Consider the following 18709-nt stretch of genomic DNA (forward strand, 5'->3'; position numbering starts at 1 on the left):
GCGCTAAAAAAGCGCTGGACACATTAAAATTTTAATACGATCCTGGCCGCTGGATATGCATCCAACGGCCAGGAAATGGGCTGTTGGTTAAGCGCCGCTTCCCATGTATGTATATCGTTCTCTGGAATTTCTCTAACAACACTTTAAAGCTGAGAGCATCGATTAAACAGACAAGGTTCTTTGACGTGTAAAATTATAATTTTGAAATTTTTTAATTTTAAAATTAAAGAATACAAGTAGTTTTTACTTTTAATAAACTAAATTATTTATTGTAACTACTTTTAATAAATTAGATTATTTATTGTATATACAGAGAACCTCACTAAAATAATATTGTTGGAGAATCTGAAATTTCCTAAATTTATAATAAATAAAGTAAGACTAGATTGAATAACAACTTAAACAACAATTTATATTTGTATGCTTTATTATTATTATAATTATTAAATTTAAAATTTATTAACCAAAAGATAATGCATTTAAAAAATATACTATATAAGAAGGAATGTACAAAAAGTGAAAAATGAATATTTAGTTATTGATAAGCAAACCTACTTATTACCTACTTCCGAGAAAGGAAAAATGAATCTTAAATATTAGGGGAATGGCCAGACTTTGTGAAGTCCTCAAAATTATAGTCTACGAGGACCATATATAACAAATCCAATGCTCTGATGGAAGACCTCCGGGGCATAGGTTAAAGAGCTCTCTGAAACTTCTTTCAGGCATTGATTTTCCGGAGGCATGATACTATGATAATTAAAGAGCTCCGACAGATCACTTTTCCCCAACTCCTTCACCATGCATGCATAAATCCACTTGTCAAATATCTAACTTCAACAGATTTGGCAGGTTTGTATCTCTTGTCGTGATCAAAATTCTACTTCCACCGTAAAACAAGTTGCAAAACCTTGCTAGAAATTGGCAATAACATGATCGGTCAAGATCATCCAAAACAATGACAGCTCTTTTGAACAAATTCTTTGTTTCAGTCGTCTTATTCCACTTTCAACATCACGGACCTTCTGCTCCTTCCTTTTAAGAAGCTCAGTAGGAGTTACTCAAGAAAAGCACATAAAAGTTTTAGCTCCTTGTGTATATTATTGTTTGACATTCTAAACAAAGGAGCTGTATCAAGTTGTTACAGTATTTGTTCTAGAAAGTTTTGGTAATTTTAGTTTCCCTGATTTCTCCGATCTGGTATATTTCAAATGACTCAGACAAGATTTGACTCCATGCTTAGTTCTTCACAGATATCTTCAACAACAGAATCTATTTCAAATAGTTATTGGTCAAGGTCTGAAACTCTTGTAGATACTTGTAGTCCCACATTCTCCACAATTTCTCTGACAGTGTTTGATTCATCCCTGTTAAATGTTAATCAGACAAAATTGTGCTACTATCAGTCCAAAAAACTAAAGAGAACTGGAGCCTGTCACATGATTAAAAAAACAATTACAATGTTTTGTAAAGAAAAACAGGAGAAGAAAAGAGTCACCCTGGGTTAATAAAACCGAACTTTTTAATCCAGTATGAAGAGAGCTTATTAATTTCAACTTAACAATAAAAGTAACAACTACAATTATATGAATCTAACAGACGAGACAGAAAAATATATCTTCTAATGTTCTTTCTGTACCCATCACAAAAAATTTAAAAGCTCAGATGAATAAAAGACTCGTAAATATGAGCAAACTTTTATTAATAATTAAGAAAAAGTACCTGTTAAGGAAGAAATTCAAAACAGAGGGAAAATCAGGAGTTGAGTGTGTTTTTTGTATCACATGGGCCGCACAGGCCTTCACCTTCACTTCTTTAAAAGGAGCTTCCTCTCCATTTGAATCATATAACTGTCTCTGAAATGAAATCTCAATTCTATCTCCAGTTGTTAATGAGATTTCATCTCTATGTATGCATCTTGATAGAGAATATTCTTGTACCCCTGTGCCACCAGAATATACTGGGATCAAATAGCCCATTGAGAAACCATTCGTTTGATTAGTAACAGCAGCACTTATACTATATCGATAATCATTCTTGGATGTAAAAAGAACCCAGAGTGCAAGACATAAGAAGTCATCTTCCAGCAGTGGTGGGATATTGAAACGGAGTTTACTCCCAATGCTTCTGTAGCTGAACCGTTTTGAAACCCTGGTAAAAACATAGGAACTCTTCAAACCAACTGATTTACTATTCCCGCACCTACCAAAATACAAATATAACAAACCCTTCAACGCTGACATATCTGGTAGATCTTGTAGGCTTGTGCAGTCATAAACTGTAAGTGATTGAAGATGAGGAGGAAGTGGAGGAAGTGATTCCAGGCTGCAGCAACCTACTATATCCAACATCTTTAACTGTTTCAAGCTGGATAAATCGGGTAGACGTACCAATGTTGCATGGGAACATAGGGTTAACTGTGTTAAACTAGGCGGAAGTTCAGGAAATGATGGCCCAACACTTGTATTAGCATTCAATTCCAGAAACTTCAGGTTGACAAGCTTAGAGAGACTGAATGGTTTGGTTGACGATAAACTCTCACCCATATCAGAGAGAACTAATCTTTTCAAAGAAGAGAAACTTTGAATCAATGGCAGCCATAATCTTATATTACAACTTAGACCTAAAGCAACCAACTTTATATCTTTCGCTGCACCGGGAATTTTAATTCCACCGATGTCGTCCATGCCCGTTCGCAGCAGATATAATTGTTCAAGTGATGGAAGCTTCCATACACTATTAGGAACATATTTAAGTTTCTTACAATAACCTAGATTCAACACTTGTAGCTTACTCAGTAGCTCGATAGAATCTGATACTTCTTCAATTGCTGTTTGAGATGCATAAAGATGTTCTAAGCATTGCATCTTCCCCAATTGCTCGGGCAATCGGTCCAGCTTTGAACACTGACCCAGATTTAATACTTCCAGCAATGTAAGCTTCCATATGTCATTTGGAAGAGACCTAAGGCTTTTGCAGCAAGACAAATCCAGTTTAACCAAATTAATGAGACCTGCAAATGAATCTGGTAATTTACTAATTGCAGTATTGCACGCTTTGAATATGCTTAAGCCTTTCATATTTCCAAACTCCTCAGGTAGCTTTCTTAGCTTCTTGCAATTAGACAACTCCAATTCATACAATCCCTCCAATTGAGTAATTGAATCCGGGAGTTCTTCGATTGCAGTGTGATTTGCATCGAGAAGTTTTAACCCTTTCATATCACCCAATTGCTCGGGCAATCGTCTTAGATTGCTCAAATGCCCCAAGTATAAGTACCACATACTAGCCCATTGTGTCATAGGCTGCAGTGATCGTTTTCGTTTAAGGATTGGTTCACCCAATTCCTTCAAACGGGTGCATTCATTCAAATTCAAAATATATAAACCAGTCAACTCTCTGATTGACGGGTGGAGGTTTAACAGGCTTTCACAACCTTCAAAGAATATCCTCTTAATCAATTTTGAATTTCCAAAGTTGGGAGTCATTGTCAAATTCATGGAGTAACCGAGATTTATCATCTTGAGACTCTTGAAAGGCTGTTTAAAAGAGCACAAAGACACAATTAACAAGTTTTAAAATATATTCTCTAATATATATGGGACCTGGTCCTTGGCGTGTTATATAACAAAGAGCTCTTGGGCCGTTGGATGGAGGGAGGACGACTGTGATTCAAAAAAGTCACTGTAGTTGGACCGTGCTATGTTCCAAGTCCAGATTGGTCCGTAGTTATTAAGCATAGTGTACGTTCCAAAACAAAACCAACCAAATAATATACTCACCGCAAAGCAGCAAACATAGGTGAAACATGAAATTCTAAAGTGATCAAGTGATGATATAGATTATATATGTGTGTATGTTTGAAAGAGAGAGAGAGAGAGATAAATGGAATGGCAGTGTGTTTGCTCCTTTGTGCGGAGTATATTATTTGGTTAGTTGGTTTTATTTTGGAGCATATTGCGCTACATAACCACAGACCATTCTGGACTTGGAACGCACTGTACTTATTTAGCATGCTCCGGCTACAATTATTATTTTAAATCACATCCTTCCCCTCTTCCATCCAATGGTCCAGGAGCTGTTTGTTATATAACACATTTCTGGCAAACAGTTGCATGGGACCAGGTCCCAATATCTATATTTGATTTTGTTAGTGAATAATAACAAACTTATTCATATGCTATCAAAAAGTATATACCATGGCACCATTCCACAACATCTTCAAATTGCTGTACGCCATATAAAGTGAGACTAACTTTTGTGCTTGAAAACTGGAAGGTAACTGCGTCCATGTACAATGACTCCAATAAATGCACCTTAACTCATGAAATGGACTTTTGAAATGTTCCTTAGTACCATGAGCATTGATAATCTCAAGTAATCTTAATTTAGGCAGCTTTTCAAATATCCGGGAATTGATTTGTTTCTCCGTTGATTGAGTAAGATCTATGATGAGTCCTTCAATTTTATCTAAACCCTGAAACTTATCATTATATATGACAAGAAAATGAATCTAACATTAGAAACATATGATTACACGATATTGATATTAATATAAATTTTGAACATGCCAATAAGTATAGCATAACACTGACTGTTACTCGAATTAGTTGATGATGTAATATTACACGTATATAATGATGTTTTGATTACCTCTTGATTTTGCAGATCATTCCATGCAGTTCCTTGCCAACACAAGCGTGTGCTCTTTCCAAGGTCCCTACCCATATCTTGTATAAGATTATGCATATGAAGCTCGTAATTCTCATCAATTTGTAGTAGACATCTTTCTACCAGAATCGGTATTCCAACTTTAGGACAAAAACCACAAGATTCAATTATCTCATCAGCATCAACATGGTACTTTCCGACAAAGAAAAATGCAATATCGAGAAAAATTTCTTTTTCCATCTCACTTAAATCATCATAGCTAACTTGAAGGATTCCATGTATGTCGTTAACTGGAAATCTCCTGACTTCTTCGAGTTTTCCTATCCAGAATGACACTTGAGTCCTACCACGTAATATTGAACCCAACACTTTAGTAGCTAATGGAATACCTCCGGCATGACTCACAAAACTTAGTGAGAGATTTCTTAAACTTGCGGTGGGTTTTGGTTTTCCAAAGGCATGATAACTAAAGAGCTCCAGTGAATCATTTTGTTCCAGTTTCTTCGCCATGTATACATCTACTCCAGACATGTCAATTTTTAATTGATATATCATATTTACATCTCTTGTCGTAAGAATAATCCTACTTCTAGCTGAAAACAATTTGCAAACCTTTACTAAAAATTGTGAATAGCTTGTTTGGTCCAGGTCATCCAAAACAATGAGAGCTTTCTTCGATCTAAGAATTTGTGTCAATTGCCTGATTCCACTTGCAACATCAGTGACCTTACAATCCTTCTTTCTGAGAAGCTCAGTTACTAGTCTCTCAAGTAAAGGAAGTAGAGGACTACCTCCGTGTGAATATTGCCTAACGTTTTCAATAAAGCAGCTGACATCAAATAAGTTGGAATATTTGTTATAGAAAGCCTTAGCAGTAGTAGTTTTCCCAATGCCACCCATCCCACAGATTCCGATGGCACGAACATCATCTAACTCCATTCTTAGTTTCCAACATATCTCTTCAACCGCAGAATCTATCCCATATAGATGCTCATCAAGGTATAAAACTTTTGTAGATGCTTGTGCCACTTTTACTATGATTTCTTGAATAATTTGTGCTTCGTCCCTGTTTTGTGTAAGTCTAGAGCGTTATGTACATATTATAAAAAATAAAAAAAATAATCCACAATTTCTTTTTTTTTTTTTGCTAAGTAAATAATCCACAATTTCAAATTATAATAATGCAAACATTGTTATAATAAAGGAAAATACTAGGTATTCCAAAAATTGTTCCCAATTTCTTTTTCCTCAAATCCTAGTTGACGATGTTTGATTGATTTCACCTGCACTAATAATGATGGACCCTCCCTATGCACATAAACCGCCAAATTAAACCCGAAAAAATTCGGGATAGAATTTGGTTCCCGTGACATTACTCTATAATAAATCTGAAATAGCTAGAATTTAGCGTCAAAAATAGAGATGACATACTCTTTTGCGTCCTTCCTTAGATGGTGTCCGGATAAGTCAGCAATCTGAGCAAGAGCGGATTTCCACTTGTGAATCATATCATCAGAGTAAAACTTCTTATGAGCTTCAAGAGCTTCTCCAAAACTGCCTTTCTGGTACCTCACATTGGTTGGATCAACATAGTAAAATACGGGAACAACCCGATTCTCTTTTTTCTCACAACTTGAAAGGATCTCTGCGAGCTCATCAAGGCACCATCGGGATCGAGCATAGTTCTCCGAGATAACCACCACAAACATCTTTGAGTTTTTGATGGCATTGAGTAGCCCAGATGAAATTTCTTCACCCTTGTCAAGAGCAGGATCGTCTCTGAAGGTCAGAAATCCAGCTTGGTCCAAAGCTGTGTAAAGATGTGAAATGAAGTTTCCGCGAGTGTCCTTGCCGTAGAAGCTCAAGAACACGTCCCAGGTGCTTGGTTGAGACGATGAAGAAGAAGAAGAAACAGTTGATAATTCAAGATTACTTGTGGACGTCGAAGCCATTTCAAGAAAAGGAAGTGTTATTGAGAGGATAACATTGCTGTGTACTTTTATAACTTTGTGGAACTGAAGTCGGTCAAAATATAATGCTGGAGTTTCCGTATCCACTATGCGTTCTCGAAAATTCATAAAATTGGATATATTATTATTATTATTATTATTATATTTTTTTAGTTATTAAAATATCAATTTAAACAAATTTTGATTATCATATAAAATATTATTTTATAAATCTGAAAAATAAATTTTAAAGAGGATTTGATATATTTTTAATAAAATAAGTATTTTAACTTTCTAAATTGAATAATATATATAATTTGCAATTAAATCGTTTAACTTTTAATTAATTAAAAAAAATTAGTATATAATATATAATATAAGATGAGAATACACATGTAGTGGGATGAGGGATGCATGTTATACTCCCTCTGTCCCTCTCATTTTTTTATAGTTATTATTTTGGGATATCCCTCTAATTTTTTTACGTTATTATATATAGTAAGTTTTTCCCATCATTACACCCACTATCTTCCCCCCACTATCTCATAGGAGTATTTAACAATAAAAACTACTATTACACCCACTACTTTCCTCTACCATCTCAAATCTATTACTATTAAATATTGATATCCCACTTTTCATCTAATTTTACTCATTTTTCATATATTGTCTTCGTCTCCATGTCCCCTACAATGTAAACAATTGAGGGGGACGGAGGGAGTATGTATTATGTAGACTGTTTAAATCTGCGAAAGCTGAGAATAGATTGGCAAGTATAGGCCCATATCAATGTGATGCTTAGGACAAGACCCAATTGTATTATGTAGACTGTTTAAATCTGCGAAAACTGAGAATAGATTGGCAAGTATAGGCCCATATCAATGTGATGCTTAGGACAAGACCCAATTGTATTATGTAGATTGTTTAAATCTGCGAAAGCTGAGAATAGATTGGCAAGTATTGGCCCATATCAATGTGATGCTTAGGACAAGGCCCAATGGTCAAGGCAAGATTGGTTTGTTGTTGCGAATGTGCACTAAATGATGATTTTATTATTTAAATTATTTTATTCTTTTTAGTGAAACTTTCTTATTAAGAGTCCCTCTATCCCATAATCAGATATTTATATGCATATATCAGGTGCTTGAGGTGGTTGTGTTTTACTATTCGCATCATGATCTTATAAGTTTTCGATATCTATTCATGGACAAGAATTTATATAAATCATAATTATAATCGTTTTTTGAATATGTTCGCATTCAACACAACGCACTCTGTCAAATCAGATATACTTGTTTTTCATCACTATTCACTACAATAAATTGTTAGATTATTTATTTTTAAAACCAGTATTTATTTCAGCAATATTTAGATGAATACTCTGTAAGAATTCAAGATATGACAAGCAATTATAGTTTTGGTGATTAAGATTTTGATTTAATCTGTTCTATACTGTGTGTGTTCATTTTTTATTGTTTTGTGAATCTTTATTCGTCGATTGTTTTTATTTGTTATTCTCGTTAAAAAGAAAACGCATTTTCATATACGTAAGTGTTAGGTGCGTTTTGGCATGAGTTAGGTGGAAACTTGGATGTTATTTGGAGACTTTGAAGAGCTGCATTGTTTGGTGTCCGCTTTTTCCAGCATTCATTGGACATTTTGTACAAATTCCAATTCAATACTCATGGGCTACCAGAGCATATCCGAGAGCTTCTTAATTGACTCTTAAATGTAATATAGATAATGCGGCTCTTAGCAATTTAATACAAATTTAAGAGCGTAAACTCTAACAATACTCTCTGTATCTCTTCTCTATTTTGTATTTTATTCATATTAGGCTCCACTATAAAACAAGATGAGAGGGAAAGGTGAAGATGAATTGGAGTGAAATAATTTTTTATTGTGCAAAATTAAGTTAAGAGCTATGTGGTGGCTCTTAACTCTGAGGAGAGAGGAGAGAGGAACAAGAGGCTCTTAGTGATTTAGGGAGCCACTAAGAGTCTCTTGAAGCAACTTTTTTCCTCATCCTCCTGAAATGTCAAGTCAAGAGCCTAAATGAAGAGGTTCTTGGAGATGCTCGAAAAAATTTATAGTTGCTATAATTTTTAAATAATTTCAGTCTAGTGAAGATTGAAATCAATTTTATATTTATGCTTTCTTATATATGAGGTATATTTGTGTATAATTTCTTCTTTACTATGAGGATTTAGATTAAAATGAGCCCATGCAGCTTTATTGTAGCTTGTTCAGGAAAAAGATGTTGTTAATTGACAATTATAGCACATCGGTTAAATGATAAACATTAATATAACATTTGTGTAGAGATATTATTGTTAGAGAAAGTAAATAAAAACACTAATATGATTAGTCCGGAGATCATGAGTTGTATTCACACTAATAGAAATTTGAGGAAATGAAGAAATTTGTCAATTAAAGTACCCTTTCAATGAGCCCCGCAGATTCTCCAAAGGTTAGCTAGTGTTTTCATTTGACTAAGAATGAGGTTTGTTTACTTAAAATAAAAGTTAAGAGAAAGTATATTTTGAGAATATTCTAGTCTTATTTAAGTAATATTTGTCTTACCTTCGGAGTCCAGTTGAATTGCCGAGTTAGTGAGAATGTTTGTTATTAACCAAAAATAATTGAATTCGACATCTAAAAATTGTTTGGTGTGGAACTGTAAAATCATATCATTGTACAGAAAAATTGTGATTGGTCATAAACAGTATGTACATGAACAAAACAATCAATATTGATAAATATATGACAACATATTTAAGGATATATATAATTTGTTTCTAAAGAAACTGGATTCTAAAATAGGGTATTCAGTTTGATTCATGTAATATATTAAAATTTGAGAGTGTTCAATTTTGTTTACTTTTGAGTATTAAGATTTTAATTATATAATTCAAATTTTTGTGATATCAAATTAAGATATAATAAAATATATAAAATCTTATTTGTATTTGATATTCTAAAATTTTAGATCATAAAAATATCGAAACCCAGCTATAATTGTAAGATTTATATTATTTATGTGCAATTATATCAATCAATGAGACGCTCTCAATCAAATCTACAAGAAAGTATGCTGCAATCCATTTTTGTTGACTTTTTAGGATTAATTAAAGTCTTTAATAATCAAAATCAACTGCATAGCTTAATTAGACGGGAAGAAAATTGTCAAAATATAATATATTATTTATTTAATTTTCACAATACTAAGGGCGTGATTGGTTGAGAGAAGTAGAAGGTGCTTCTAACTTCTGCTTCTCTTGACCCGTTTGTGTAAAGAATTAGAAGCACTTTTCAGAAGGTGAAAATGCTACATTCTCTCTCACAGCTTCTGCTTCTTTTACGAACACTTTATTAACTTATTTATTTCTCACTTCTACTCCACTTCTTTATTATAAGCAAGAAGTCACTTCTTTTAAGCTAATCCAAACGGCCCCTAAGATAAACCCCCTTATTATATTTTAACAAAAAATATTATTTAAAAGTTATTTCTAATTTTATTCCGAATTTAATTAATATTTTTGATTAATTTCATTCATATAAACAATAATACTTGTATATCCATAAATTATCTTATTAAAATCACATGTCACCTGATTTGTGAACTTATTAAAATCACATGTCACCTGATTTGTGAAAAATTTCGGAGCAATATTCTTTTTAAAAGCCAACCGGAAAGAAATAAATAGACACATGCTCCATAGATTTGTTTCATCTACTTTGAGACGCCACACAGACTTCACTTTGTCTTCAACTGCGTGGGCCGAAAAAGACCAAAACCTTTGACGTTTCTCTGTTCCTCTCTGTACCTACGATTCCTCCCAAGCGTATCAATAAATTATACAGGGACAATCTACAACAGCTTAAATGGTGCACGAGACTTCATTTAGTTTGATATAACAACTGGGTTGGTTGCTTTCTTGGGACATCTTCTTCTCCGTCTACATTTCCTCGGTTTCTTCGCCAACCCCTTTTGTCCAAACACTCATTTTCCTCACCTATATATTCATCTCCACTCTGTTGATTTCTTCATCTTGTTGAAGCTTTTTGAGGTGACTTTTCATTAAGATCAAGGTTTTTGTGTTTGTTTACTCTTTTTTTTAGGAACTGGAATTGCCCTTTTGATATTTGATTGCTTTATTGTGTTTTTTAGCTTATTGAGTTGTTTTATTGTTGTACCTGCATTTTTGATAGATTGTGTTGGGTTTTTGTATTCATTTTTGTGGGTTTTGCAGGTGAATTTGATTCTTGTAGTTAATTCCTAGTTGGTGATCTGATGTTGTTTTGTTTGATTGATGTATATTCTAGTCATTTGGTTTTGTGGGGGGTTTATGATGAATGTAATTTGCTTATATACATATAGACTTCAGATTTTGGTGGTTGTTTGGGATTCTTCTGAGTTCTGGCTAAATAGACTCTAAAATTGTCAGATTTTTTTACAAGGAGGTGGTAAAATTGGTTCACTCAAGCAGATGGTTGTTAATGTTTAATTTGTAATGGTTATCAATTTTAGGGATTTAGTTTGGTGGAATTGGGTATATGAAAAAACTTTTGATCTTATGTAATTATATGATTGTGGTTATACAAGACCTTTGCATAATGGGATTGTTTAGAATAACTCGGTCGATGAACCGGAAGAAATTGATCATTAAGATAAATACTCTTTAGATATTCTGTTACTATATTACCTTATTTTTATTTTTTTTAATTCTTTTATTGATGTACCTATCTTTGTGTGTAAATTATATCAGTTGTTAAGGTTGTAGTCAAGTCTGATACTACTTGTTGGTTTTGTAGTTGGTAACTAGTTGATGCTTTAATGCTGTCTAACTTCATTGCTGTACTTGTCAGACATTTGGTTTGGTGGGGTTTAAGACTATATATTTACTTTCTGTTTTTGTATAAACTTCGTATTGTGGTTATTGCCTGGACTTGTCCTTGACTAAAAAGATGATATTTATCGGTTTATTTTCAATAGGTTGTTTAAATTAGGTTAGAGATGGCCTATGCTAGACATTTAGTTTGGTGGAATTGGGTATATGATGAAATTTGTGATTTCTGTTATTATTTAACTCTCGGTATATACAAAATCTTACTAGACAAAGTCAAAAGTTTTCAATGAACTGAAAAAAATTGTTCATTAAGCTAAATTTGGCTTGTAAATAGCTTTCTTCAATTTGTATTCACTTTTGTTGTTTCATATTTTTATGAAATCCATGATTTAGTTATTTTTAATTCCCTGTGTATAGGTAGGATGAATTACAACATACACTAATCTTATTGCTTTGTTTTTTTTTTTTTCTTTAGAATGGCAGCAACCACTTTTCACCAGGCTTCTGGAACTCTTCCATCACATGGTTATTTTAACAAGTCTAGCTTGCATCACAAGGCTAATAATGCTTCCATAAGGTTGATCACAAATGCATTCAGAGTTGATATAGGACTTTCAAGAAGTGGAATTTATTACTCCAAGAAGAGGAACTTTGGTGTGATTGAAGCCACATCTTCTCATACTACTGTCGTCAACCCTGTTTCAACTCCATTGAGTAAAAACAACAATGGTTTAAATAAGAAATCAAGTAAGACATCTCACTCTATTTCGGCTTTGATGTGATATTGAAGATGTAGAGAAAGATATATGGTTTAATTGTTACATGGTTTGATCCAAACTTAAATATATATGGTTTAATTGATACATGGTTTTATTAAAACTTAAATATTTACACCAATATACCATTTGCGAGGAAAATTAAATACATCTGTTTTCTGCCCCTCTAGATGAAGCTGCTTTGATCTTGATTAGGCATGGTGAATCTCTTTGGAATGAAAAGAATTTGTTTACTGGTTGTGTTGATGTACCGTTAAGTAAGAAGGGTGTGGAAGAGGCAATAGCTGCTGGTAAGAGAATAAGCAACATACCAGTTGATTTGATCTATACATCTGCACTGATTCGTGCTCAGATGACTGCTATGCTTGCCATGACAGAACACCGACGCAAAAAGGTATTGTTTTCTAGCTCTTATTCTTAATTTTCTTGGTATTCTTTAGTTTTGTTATATATTCTTGTTTAGGGACATAGATCCTGACATTCAAAGTGTAACGCATCTTACCATGGAAGCTAAGATTTAAATTGAAAATTAATTTTTTAAAAGAGCAGTAGACGTTGTTCTTACTAATTTGGGGTTTTGTCCTTAATTTGCAGGTACCCATTATTATGCATAATGAAAGTGAACAGGCTAAAGCGTGGAGTCAGATTTTTAGCGAGGAGACGAAAAAGCAATGCATTCCGGTTGTGACAGCTTGGCAACTGAATGAAAGAATGTGCGTTACTTCTTTTATTCTTTTATATTTCATTATATCCCTCTTGTTATTTACTCTGTGCTCACAACATGTATCATTTTCTTAGGTATGGGGAACTTCAGGGTCTAAATAAACAAGAAACAGCAGATAGATATGGAAAAGAACAAGTACACGTGTGGCGTCGTAGCTATGATACCCCTCCACCAAATGGTGAGAGCTTGGAAATGTGTGCTGAGAGAGCGGTTGCTTACTTTAAGGAGCAGGTGGGCTTGATAAGTCCGTCGCATTTACTAAAGTTGTGTTTTATTGTTCAACGTAATTAGAATCCCCTGCTTCATTTTTAAATATAACCCTGAAAATCATTGAATCAGATTGAGCCTCAACTTTTATCTGGGAAGAATGTAATGATTGCTGCACACGGAAACTCGTTGAGGTCTATCATAATGTATCTTGACAAATTAACTTCCGAGGAGGTACTGTTTTGTTTTATAGAGCTTTCCACCTCTTTTTTTAACTTGTGATTTACACGATACAGAAATTTCATGTATTCAGGTTATCAGCTTGGAATTATCCACTGGGATACCTATGCTTTACATATCCAAGGAAGGAGAATTTATCAGGAGGGGCAGTCCTGCTGCACCTACAGAGGCAGGAGTTTATGCTTATACCAAGGTGTGTTGCTTTCTTGTTTGTTATAGTCATACAAAGTTTGGACTAGAGAATACATCTTAATGAAAAAAATCCGAAACAAATCAACCCCTAATTATAGTCTTTTATAGAAAGCATAACCAGGTTTAACAAACTTAGACGACTTACTGCAATTCGGCTTTAAGCACCATCTATGATTTCCCCTAGTTTTAAGTGTTCTAGATGAAATAAATATGTAGTGTATATCCCTGAGAAAAAACATATATAGTGCAGGAAAAAATTCAGATAGTATATAGATACTACTAAGTAAAATTAAAATTGGTAAGCAAACACTATGCATCCATTTACATCCTTATACTTCAAATTTCAAATGATTTGTCATTGACCAAGATTATTCTCTGTTTCCTCGATTGCAGAATTTGGCCAAGTACAGGCAGAAGCTAGATGAGATGGTAAACTGATGACTAAGGCGGGGACAAATAAGTTGTTCAAATACAGGCACCTTGTACTAATATAGTTCTCATATTTACAGTGAAGATGCTACTTTACTTGTACTTGTATTTTAACCAAGTGCGGTTTTATTAGTGCATTTGGGTATGTCTACAAGAGAATTAAATCTGGCAATAGAGATCGAGATAAGAACAGTGTTATGTTGGACTTCCATTCAGTTCTTTCTTTATTTTTTGGCAACCATCTTTAATTTTCTGTGGTAATATCATCTGCAATAAGCCAATACATTCTCACTGTTCCCATGTATCTGATTTCCAACTAGTTTTTTTTTGTCCTAGGCATAGTTAGTTACAAGAATTACAAGTGTAAATTTGTCGGATTAAACGTAAAATACAAGTATGGTACTGTGTAGATTTTGGTTTTTCAGAGAAAGATGACTTCTGATCAGAAGTTTTTGAAGAAGATGAAAAAAAAACCCTGTAATTCAGTATCACACAAGTTCCAGTAACTGCTGTATTGTACTAAATTGTTGACACAAACGTAACAGAGAGCGTGCTCACAGCTTATCGTTTGCATGAAACTGAGGACAAAGTTCTGCTAATGGAGGCTTCACTTGTCGAATGGCTTTAATTTATAGACAGGAAATGTGAAAATGTTCTCTACAGCACTGCAAAAAGCATGACTGCAGTTCAAATATACAATAATATATAAAGCTCTGAAGGCATAGAACGCGGCTCAACTAATGTTACTTCACAGTTCACATATACTTGATTCTTAGAAAATTTGAAGTTATTCATCTGATTTCAGTTTGTGTCATTTCCATCGACAGAGTCAGGTTGAAATTGTAATGCCTGGCGATTTGTTAGGAGACAATTCATGCTTATCAACTGTATCAATGGACAATTTCTCTCCAGCTTCATCAATATCATCCATATCAGCATTACCCGAAGATGATTCATCCACAACTTTATCTTCAGAGGTTTCTAAATAAGATTCCGGGATCACAGGGTCTGAATTAGAGACATTTGCCAAGGAAGCGGATATCTTTTTATCATCTTCTTTCATTCTTTCAGCATACTTGTTGATATCAAATTCTGCATCACCTTTTCCGCCAAATGCAGTCTCAACTAGCTCCATGTCGAATAACTCCTCCATTGCTTTCGTAGAACTGGGATCTTCTGGGTAAAAGAATTTGACTTTATTGGCCGTCTTGGGCTCCAGAAAGGGTTTTGCTAGCTGTATATACAAATCGCTTTAGAAAGAAAATTATTACCATTTGTTTAGTACTAAATAACTGTTAAACGTATGCACAAATAGATAGTTCAACAAAATCGCCATCCAGAACATAGCAGTTCAAGAAGGTGGTAGACTACACTTTCTCTTAATAGCTATATACCAGTTAGAGCTTTGAAGCCAAGTTCAGAATTATCTTGTACACTAAGAAAGGTAAAAGGAGTTGTTAAGGACTACCTTCCAGAATGGTTCAAAGAACTTTGGTGCATTGTATAAAATTGCAATACCCAGTCTCTCCGGGTAACGTTCTTGCAGAACAATAGCCGTTTCTCTTGTGACCTTGAACGATATATGGGACATATTAAAGCCATGAAAATCAATCAGCCAGACCACTTGCCCCTGTTCTTCTGGAAGACTGAAAATGGCATTCTCCATGCAATATACTAAATATCTAATCTGGCCTTTCGTGGACTTGGTGTTCTGTAGCCATTTACAATATTGTCGCAGTTAGTCTATGTTTTACCTGTAGAATCCTTAGATTTAATTCCTATCGACCAACTTATTAATGCTATAATCAACTGAGAAAAAGTTCAACTTAACATGACTGCATCTAATCTGACATACAGTAAATCAGCATCTAATCCGACATACAAACATAAAGGTGAGGGAAAAACCTGGCATCTAGGTCGCATGACAAGAACTGTTCTCCCCTGCTTATCCTTATAATTAGCTTTGTAGATCTTCCCTGTTTCTGCTTCATGAGCAATATCATCCTAGAACATAGAGGCAAAATAAAAATAATAAACATGTATTATTATATCAAATATATTAAATGGCTGAAGCAAATTAGCAAAAAAAAAAAAAAATTGGCTGAAACACAAACTAAACACATATTTCTTTCATCGACTTATAATTATGCCATCATGTAATCTTTTCTATCTATGCACTGTAAATTAGCTTTTGTCGGGTTGTCTCCTTATAGGGATTAAGGTAGGATCACTTGGAATTGTAAATTAATACAGAAAGTTTGCAGGTAAAAACTTACCCAGCGAATCTCATCCGGCTTGTATTCCAATCTCCATTTCAAAGAATCTTTAAGCATTTTCGTTGCCTTCTTGACATTCCAATTCCGTGCTATCAAATATCTTGAAATTGTTTGATTAGAGCAATATTGAGACAACCTATCCGGAACTGGCCCAATTAAACTTCTCACCTCATTGATCTGTAATTCACAATCAATTATTTCCGGAGCATTTAAGCCTTCTCTTATTTAGTGTAATTATCAAATTTAAAGATTTGGCAACATAGAATCAGTAATAGGAGAAGATAATGCACCTTCTTCTGCTGCTCTTCTGATGTCAAACAATTTTCACGTCCACTTGATGTGGATTTTTTCAAATCGGTAGCCATAGCGTCGAGTTTACCTGTAGCCTGTAGGCCACATTCCACAATTAATTCATAGAGATTTTACAACTTCGATTCTTTGAATTAAAAAAGTAATTCAATTGTAGAATCCCTTAATCTCAACTGCTATAACATTGTATATACTGCAGGCTATGTAATATTAATCAACCGATAAAGTGAACTTTTACTGATCAGTACTATGCAGAAAAACTCAAACGTAATCATTATCTGGTCTACACAGCAAAAACTTTAATATGATTGTTCAAACAAAACTCTCCGATTACCAAAAATCAATTCGAATACAATACATCAATATCAGAATGGGATTTTTTTAAATTTTCCATTCCATCCCGTCTAAGTAATCTCATCTATCAATTCCAATCAATTCAAGTCCAACTTTACGGTATTATAGTAATTAGTGAGAGGACGGTACTAACAATCTCAAAAGTGAACTCGAAAATGATCAAATGTTGTTCATAGTTTTTTAAAGGGATTAATTGTCGAAAAAATGAGTACCAATCCCGAATACCAAAGAGATTATAATCCTCGTAAACAAACACAACCATAGCCTATTCGTGATCAGTAATACGAAAAAAAAAACACTCTAAATACAATCAACAAAATTCTCTGATCGTTTAAACCAAAATCTGGAATCATCAGAAGGAATAAGAATTCATACAGTTCCTAGTCAAAATACAAGCTGATCATCTTGCATCTTGAACAAGAATTAATTATTGCATGATCATCTGATGATCAACAAAACTAAAACAAATTAACCCTAAACCACGATCACAACACTAAACATGAGCAACTAACAGATTATTAAGAGCTAAAACTTGCAAGATTACCTTGTAAACTCCAGTGACTTAGCTGATCAATCTAGAGATCTCAGAAGATGAAATGGGGTCAACCATCAAAAGGGTATCTTAAAAAAGAAAAGGATTAAAATGGGTCCTTGTCAATTTGGACTATAGCATAAAAGATTTTGGCGGTTGGATTTATTCGTATTTGGTAGGCAAAGCCATGTGAGATTAGTAAAAATTGACTGAGCTTCTTTTCAAATTTCGACCATCTTGTTCGCTGTCAACATGGACTATTTGCAAGGTATTTACTTGACAGAAAAACATAGATTATTTCAGAGATTAGGACATTATTTTGTGTTTACCAATAGTTTTGCATATACTACATTATCAGTCTGAGACACTTGTTTGGATGATCGTGTGACGCCTGTCATCCTTCGATTATCGTTCTTATTGATTACTCGTTATTTTATTAGCATATATGGATGATGGATATTCGTTAGAACAGATACGGATCTGTGAGTTAAAATATTTTGGGTTAAAATGAAAGAAGAAACATTTGTTTAGATTTAATGGCTCACGTGTTTGTGTTGATGGTATCTTCGTGTCTATCTATAATTAACACATGAGTAGTGATGGATTAAAGAACGGTTAGTCTGTAAACTTTCTTAAATTTAATATACGTTGTGCGCTTTGTTAGACAGTTCAATTAGTACTTTAGAAGAAGATCGAAAGAAAAGTGTACTCCCTAATTTATTTAATTGTATACATTATTTTTGACACGTTTTTCAAAATTTTGTTAAAATATATATAATATTATTTTTACTTTTTAAATAAAATTTTGATATTTAAACTTTTATTTAAAATAAAAAATAATATAAAAAATATTATGAAACTATACTTTATAGGAAGTTCGAAATACGGGCAAATAGGTATGTAATCCAAAGAAGTATGAAACTTGTAAAAATCTTAAGTTAATTTATAAATGAAAGTTTCATTTTTTTTAACACATTTCTAAATTTTTGATCGCAGAACTAATATGTAACTCGATATATTTATATAAAAATATTATCAAGTCAATCAAGATGTACTTCCTCCATCCCAATCATTTTTTTCACACAATTTTTTTTGAGGTACGCCATTTAATTTTTTACAATTAGAAACTTAGCACATATACTAAAATTTTATAATATAAGAAATAACTTCTTTTATCTGTTATACGTATCTTTACATTAA

At 33.4% G+C, this 18709-nt stretch overlaps 2 protein-coding genes across 3 annotated transcripts; one reads left to right on the forward strand and one right to left on the reverse strand.

Annotated features, from left to right (window-relative positions):
- Positions 1–517: 517 nt before the first annotated feature.
- Positions 518–17867, reverse strand: LOC108211981 (disease resistance protein RUN1). The gene is made up of 11 exons (XM_064090910.1): positions 17522–17867; positions 16605–16700; positions 16315–16491; positions 15944–16042; positions 15507–15749; positions 14870–15272; positions 6103–6727; positions 4654–5737; positions 4199–4483; positions 1723–3539; positions 518–1367 (listed from the first exon to the last, which is right to left on the reverse strand). The coding sequence occupies exons 2-11, from the start codon at positions 16677–16679 to the stop codon at positions 1286–1288; spliced, it is 4890 nt and encodes a 1629-aa protein (XP_063946980.1). The 5' UTR covers positions 16680–16700; positions 17522–17867; the 3' UTR covers positions 518–1285.
- LOC108213117 (2,3-bisphosphoglycerate-dependent phosphoglycerate mutase 1) lies at positions 10339–14342 on the forward strand. Of its 2 annotated transcripts, none has more exons than XM_017384860.2 (8): positions 10339–10712; positions 11946–12217; positions 12417–12640; positions 12841–12959; positions 13045–13201; positions 13310–13411; positions 13491–13610; positions 14003–14342. In XM_017384860.2, exons 2-8 carry the CDS (start codon positions 11947–11949, stop codon positions 14045–14047), a joined length of 1038 nt encoding a protein of 345 aa, XP_017240349.1. In that variant the 5' UTR covers positions 10339–10712; position 11946; the 3' UTR covers positions 14048–14342. The 2 variants fall into 2 exon arrangements, with proteins under 2 accessions (XP_017240349.1, XP_017240348.1); XM_017384859.2 differs by having other exon boundaries at positions 10340–10690.
- Positions 17868–18709: the final 842 nt, after the last annotated feature.

Source organism: Daucus carota, chromosome 3, assembly GCF_001625215.2.
Source record: "Daucus carota subsp. sativus chromosome 3, DH1 v3.0, whole genome shotgun sequence".
NCBI classification, from domain to species: Eukaryota; Viridiplantae; Streptophyta; class Magnoliopsida; order Apiales; family Apiaceae; genus Daucus; species Daucus carota.

What these genes read in the sequence shown, in the direction of transcription:
- LOC108213117 (XM_017384860.2), top strand. Translation starts at nt 11,947, where the DNA reads ATGGCAGCAACCACTTTTCACCAGGCTTCTGGAACTCTTCCATCACAT. An exon ending in TGGTTTAAATAAGAAATCAA is followed by an intron (nt 12,218 to 12,416) that starts GTAAGACATCTC and finishes CTGCCCCTCTAG; the next exon opens with ATGAAGCTGCTTTGATCTTG. An exon ending in CAGAACACCGACGCAAAAAG is followed by an intron (nt 12,641 to 12,840) that starts GTATTGTTTTCT and finishes CTTAATTTGCAG; the next exon opens with GTACCCATTATTATGCATAA.
- LOC108211981 (XM_064090910.1), bottom strand. Translation starts at nt 16,679, where the DNA reads ATGGCTACCGATTTGAAAAAATCCACATCAAGTGGACGTGAAAATTGT. An exon ending in AGCCGGATGAGATTCGCTGG is followed by an intron (nt 16,043 to 16,314) that starts GTAAGTTTTTAC and finishes TCTATGTTCTAG; the next exon opens with GATGATATTGCTCATGAAGC. An exon ending in TCTTTGAACCATTCTGGAAG is followed by an intron (nt 15,273 to 15,506) that starts GTAGTCCTTAAC and finishes TTGTATATACAG; the next exon opens with CTAGCAAAACCCTTTCTGGA.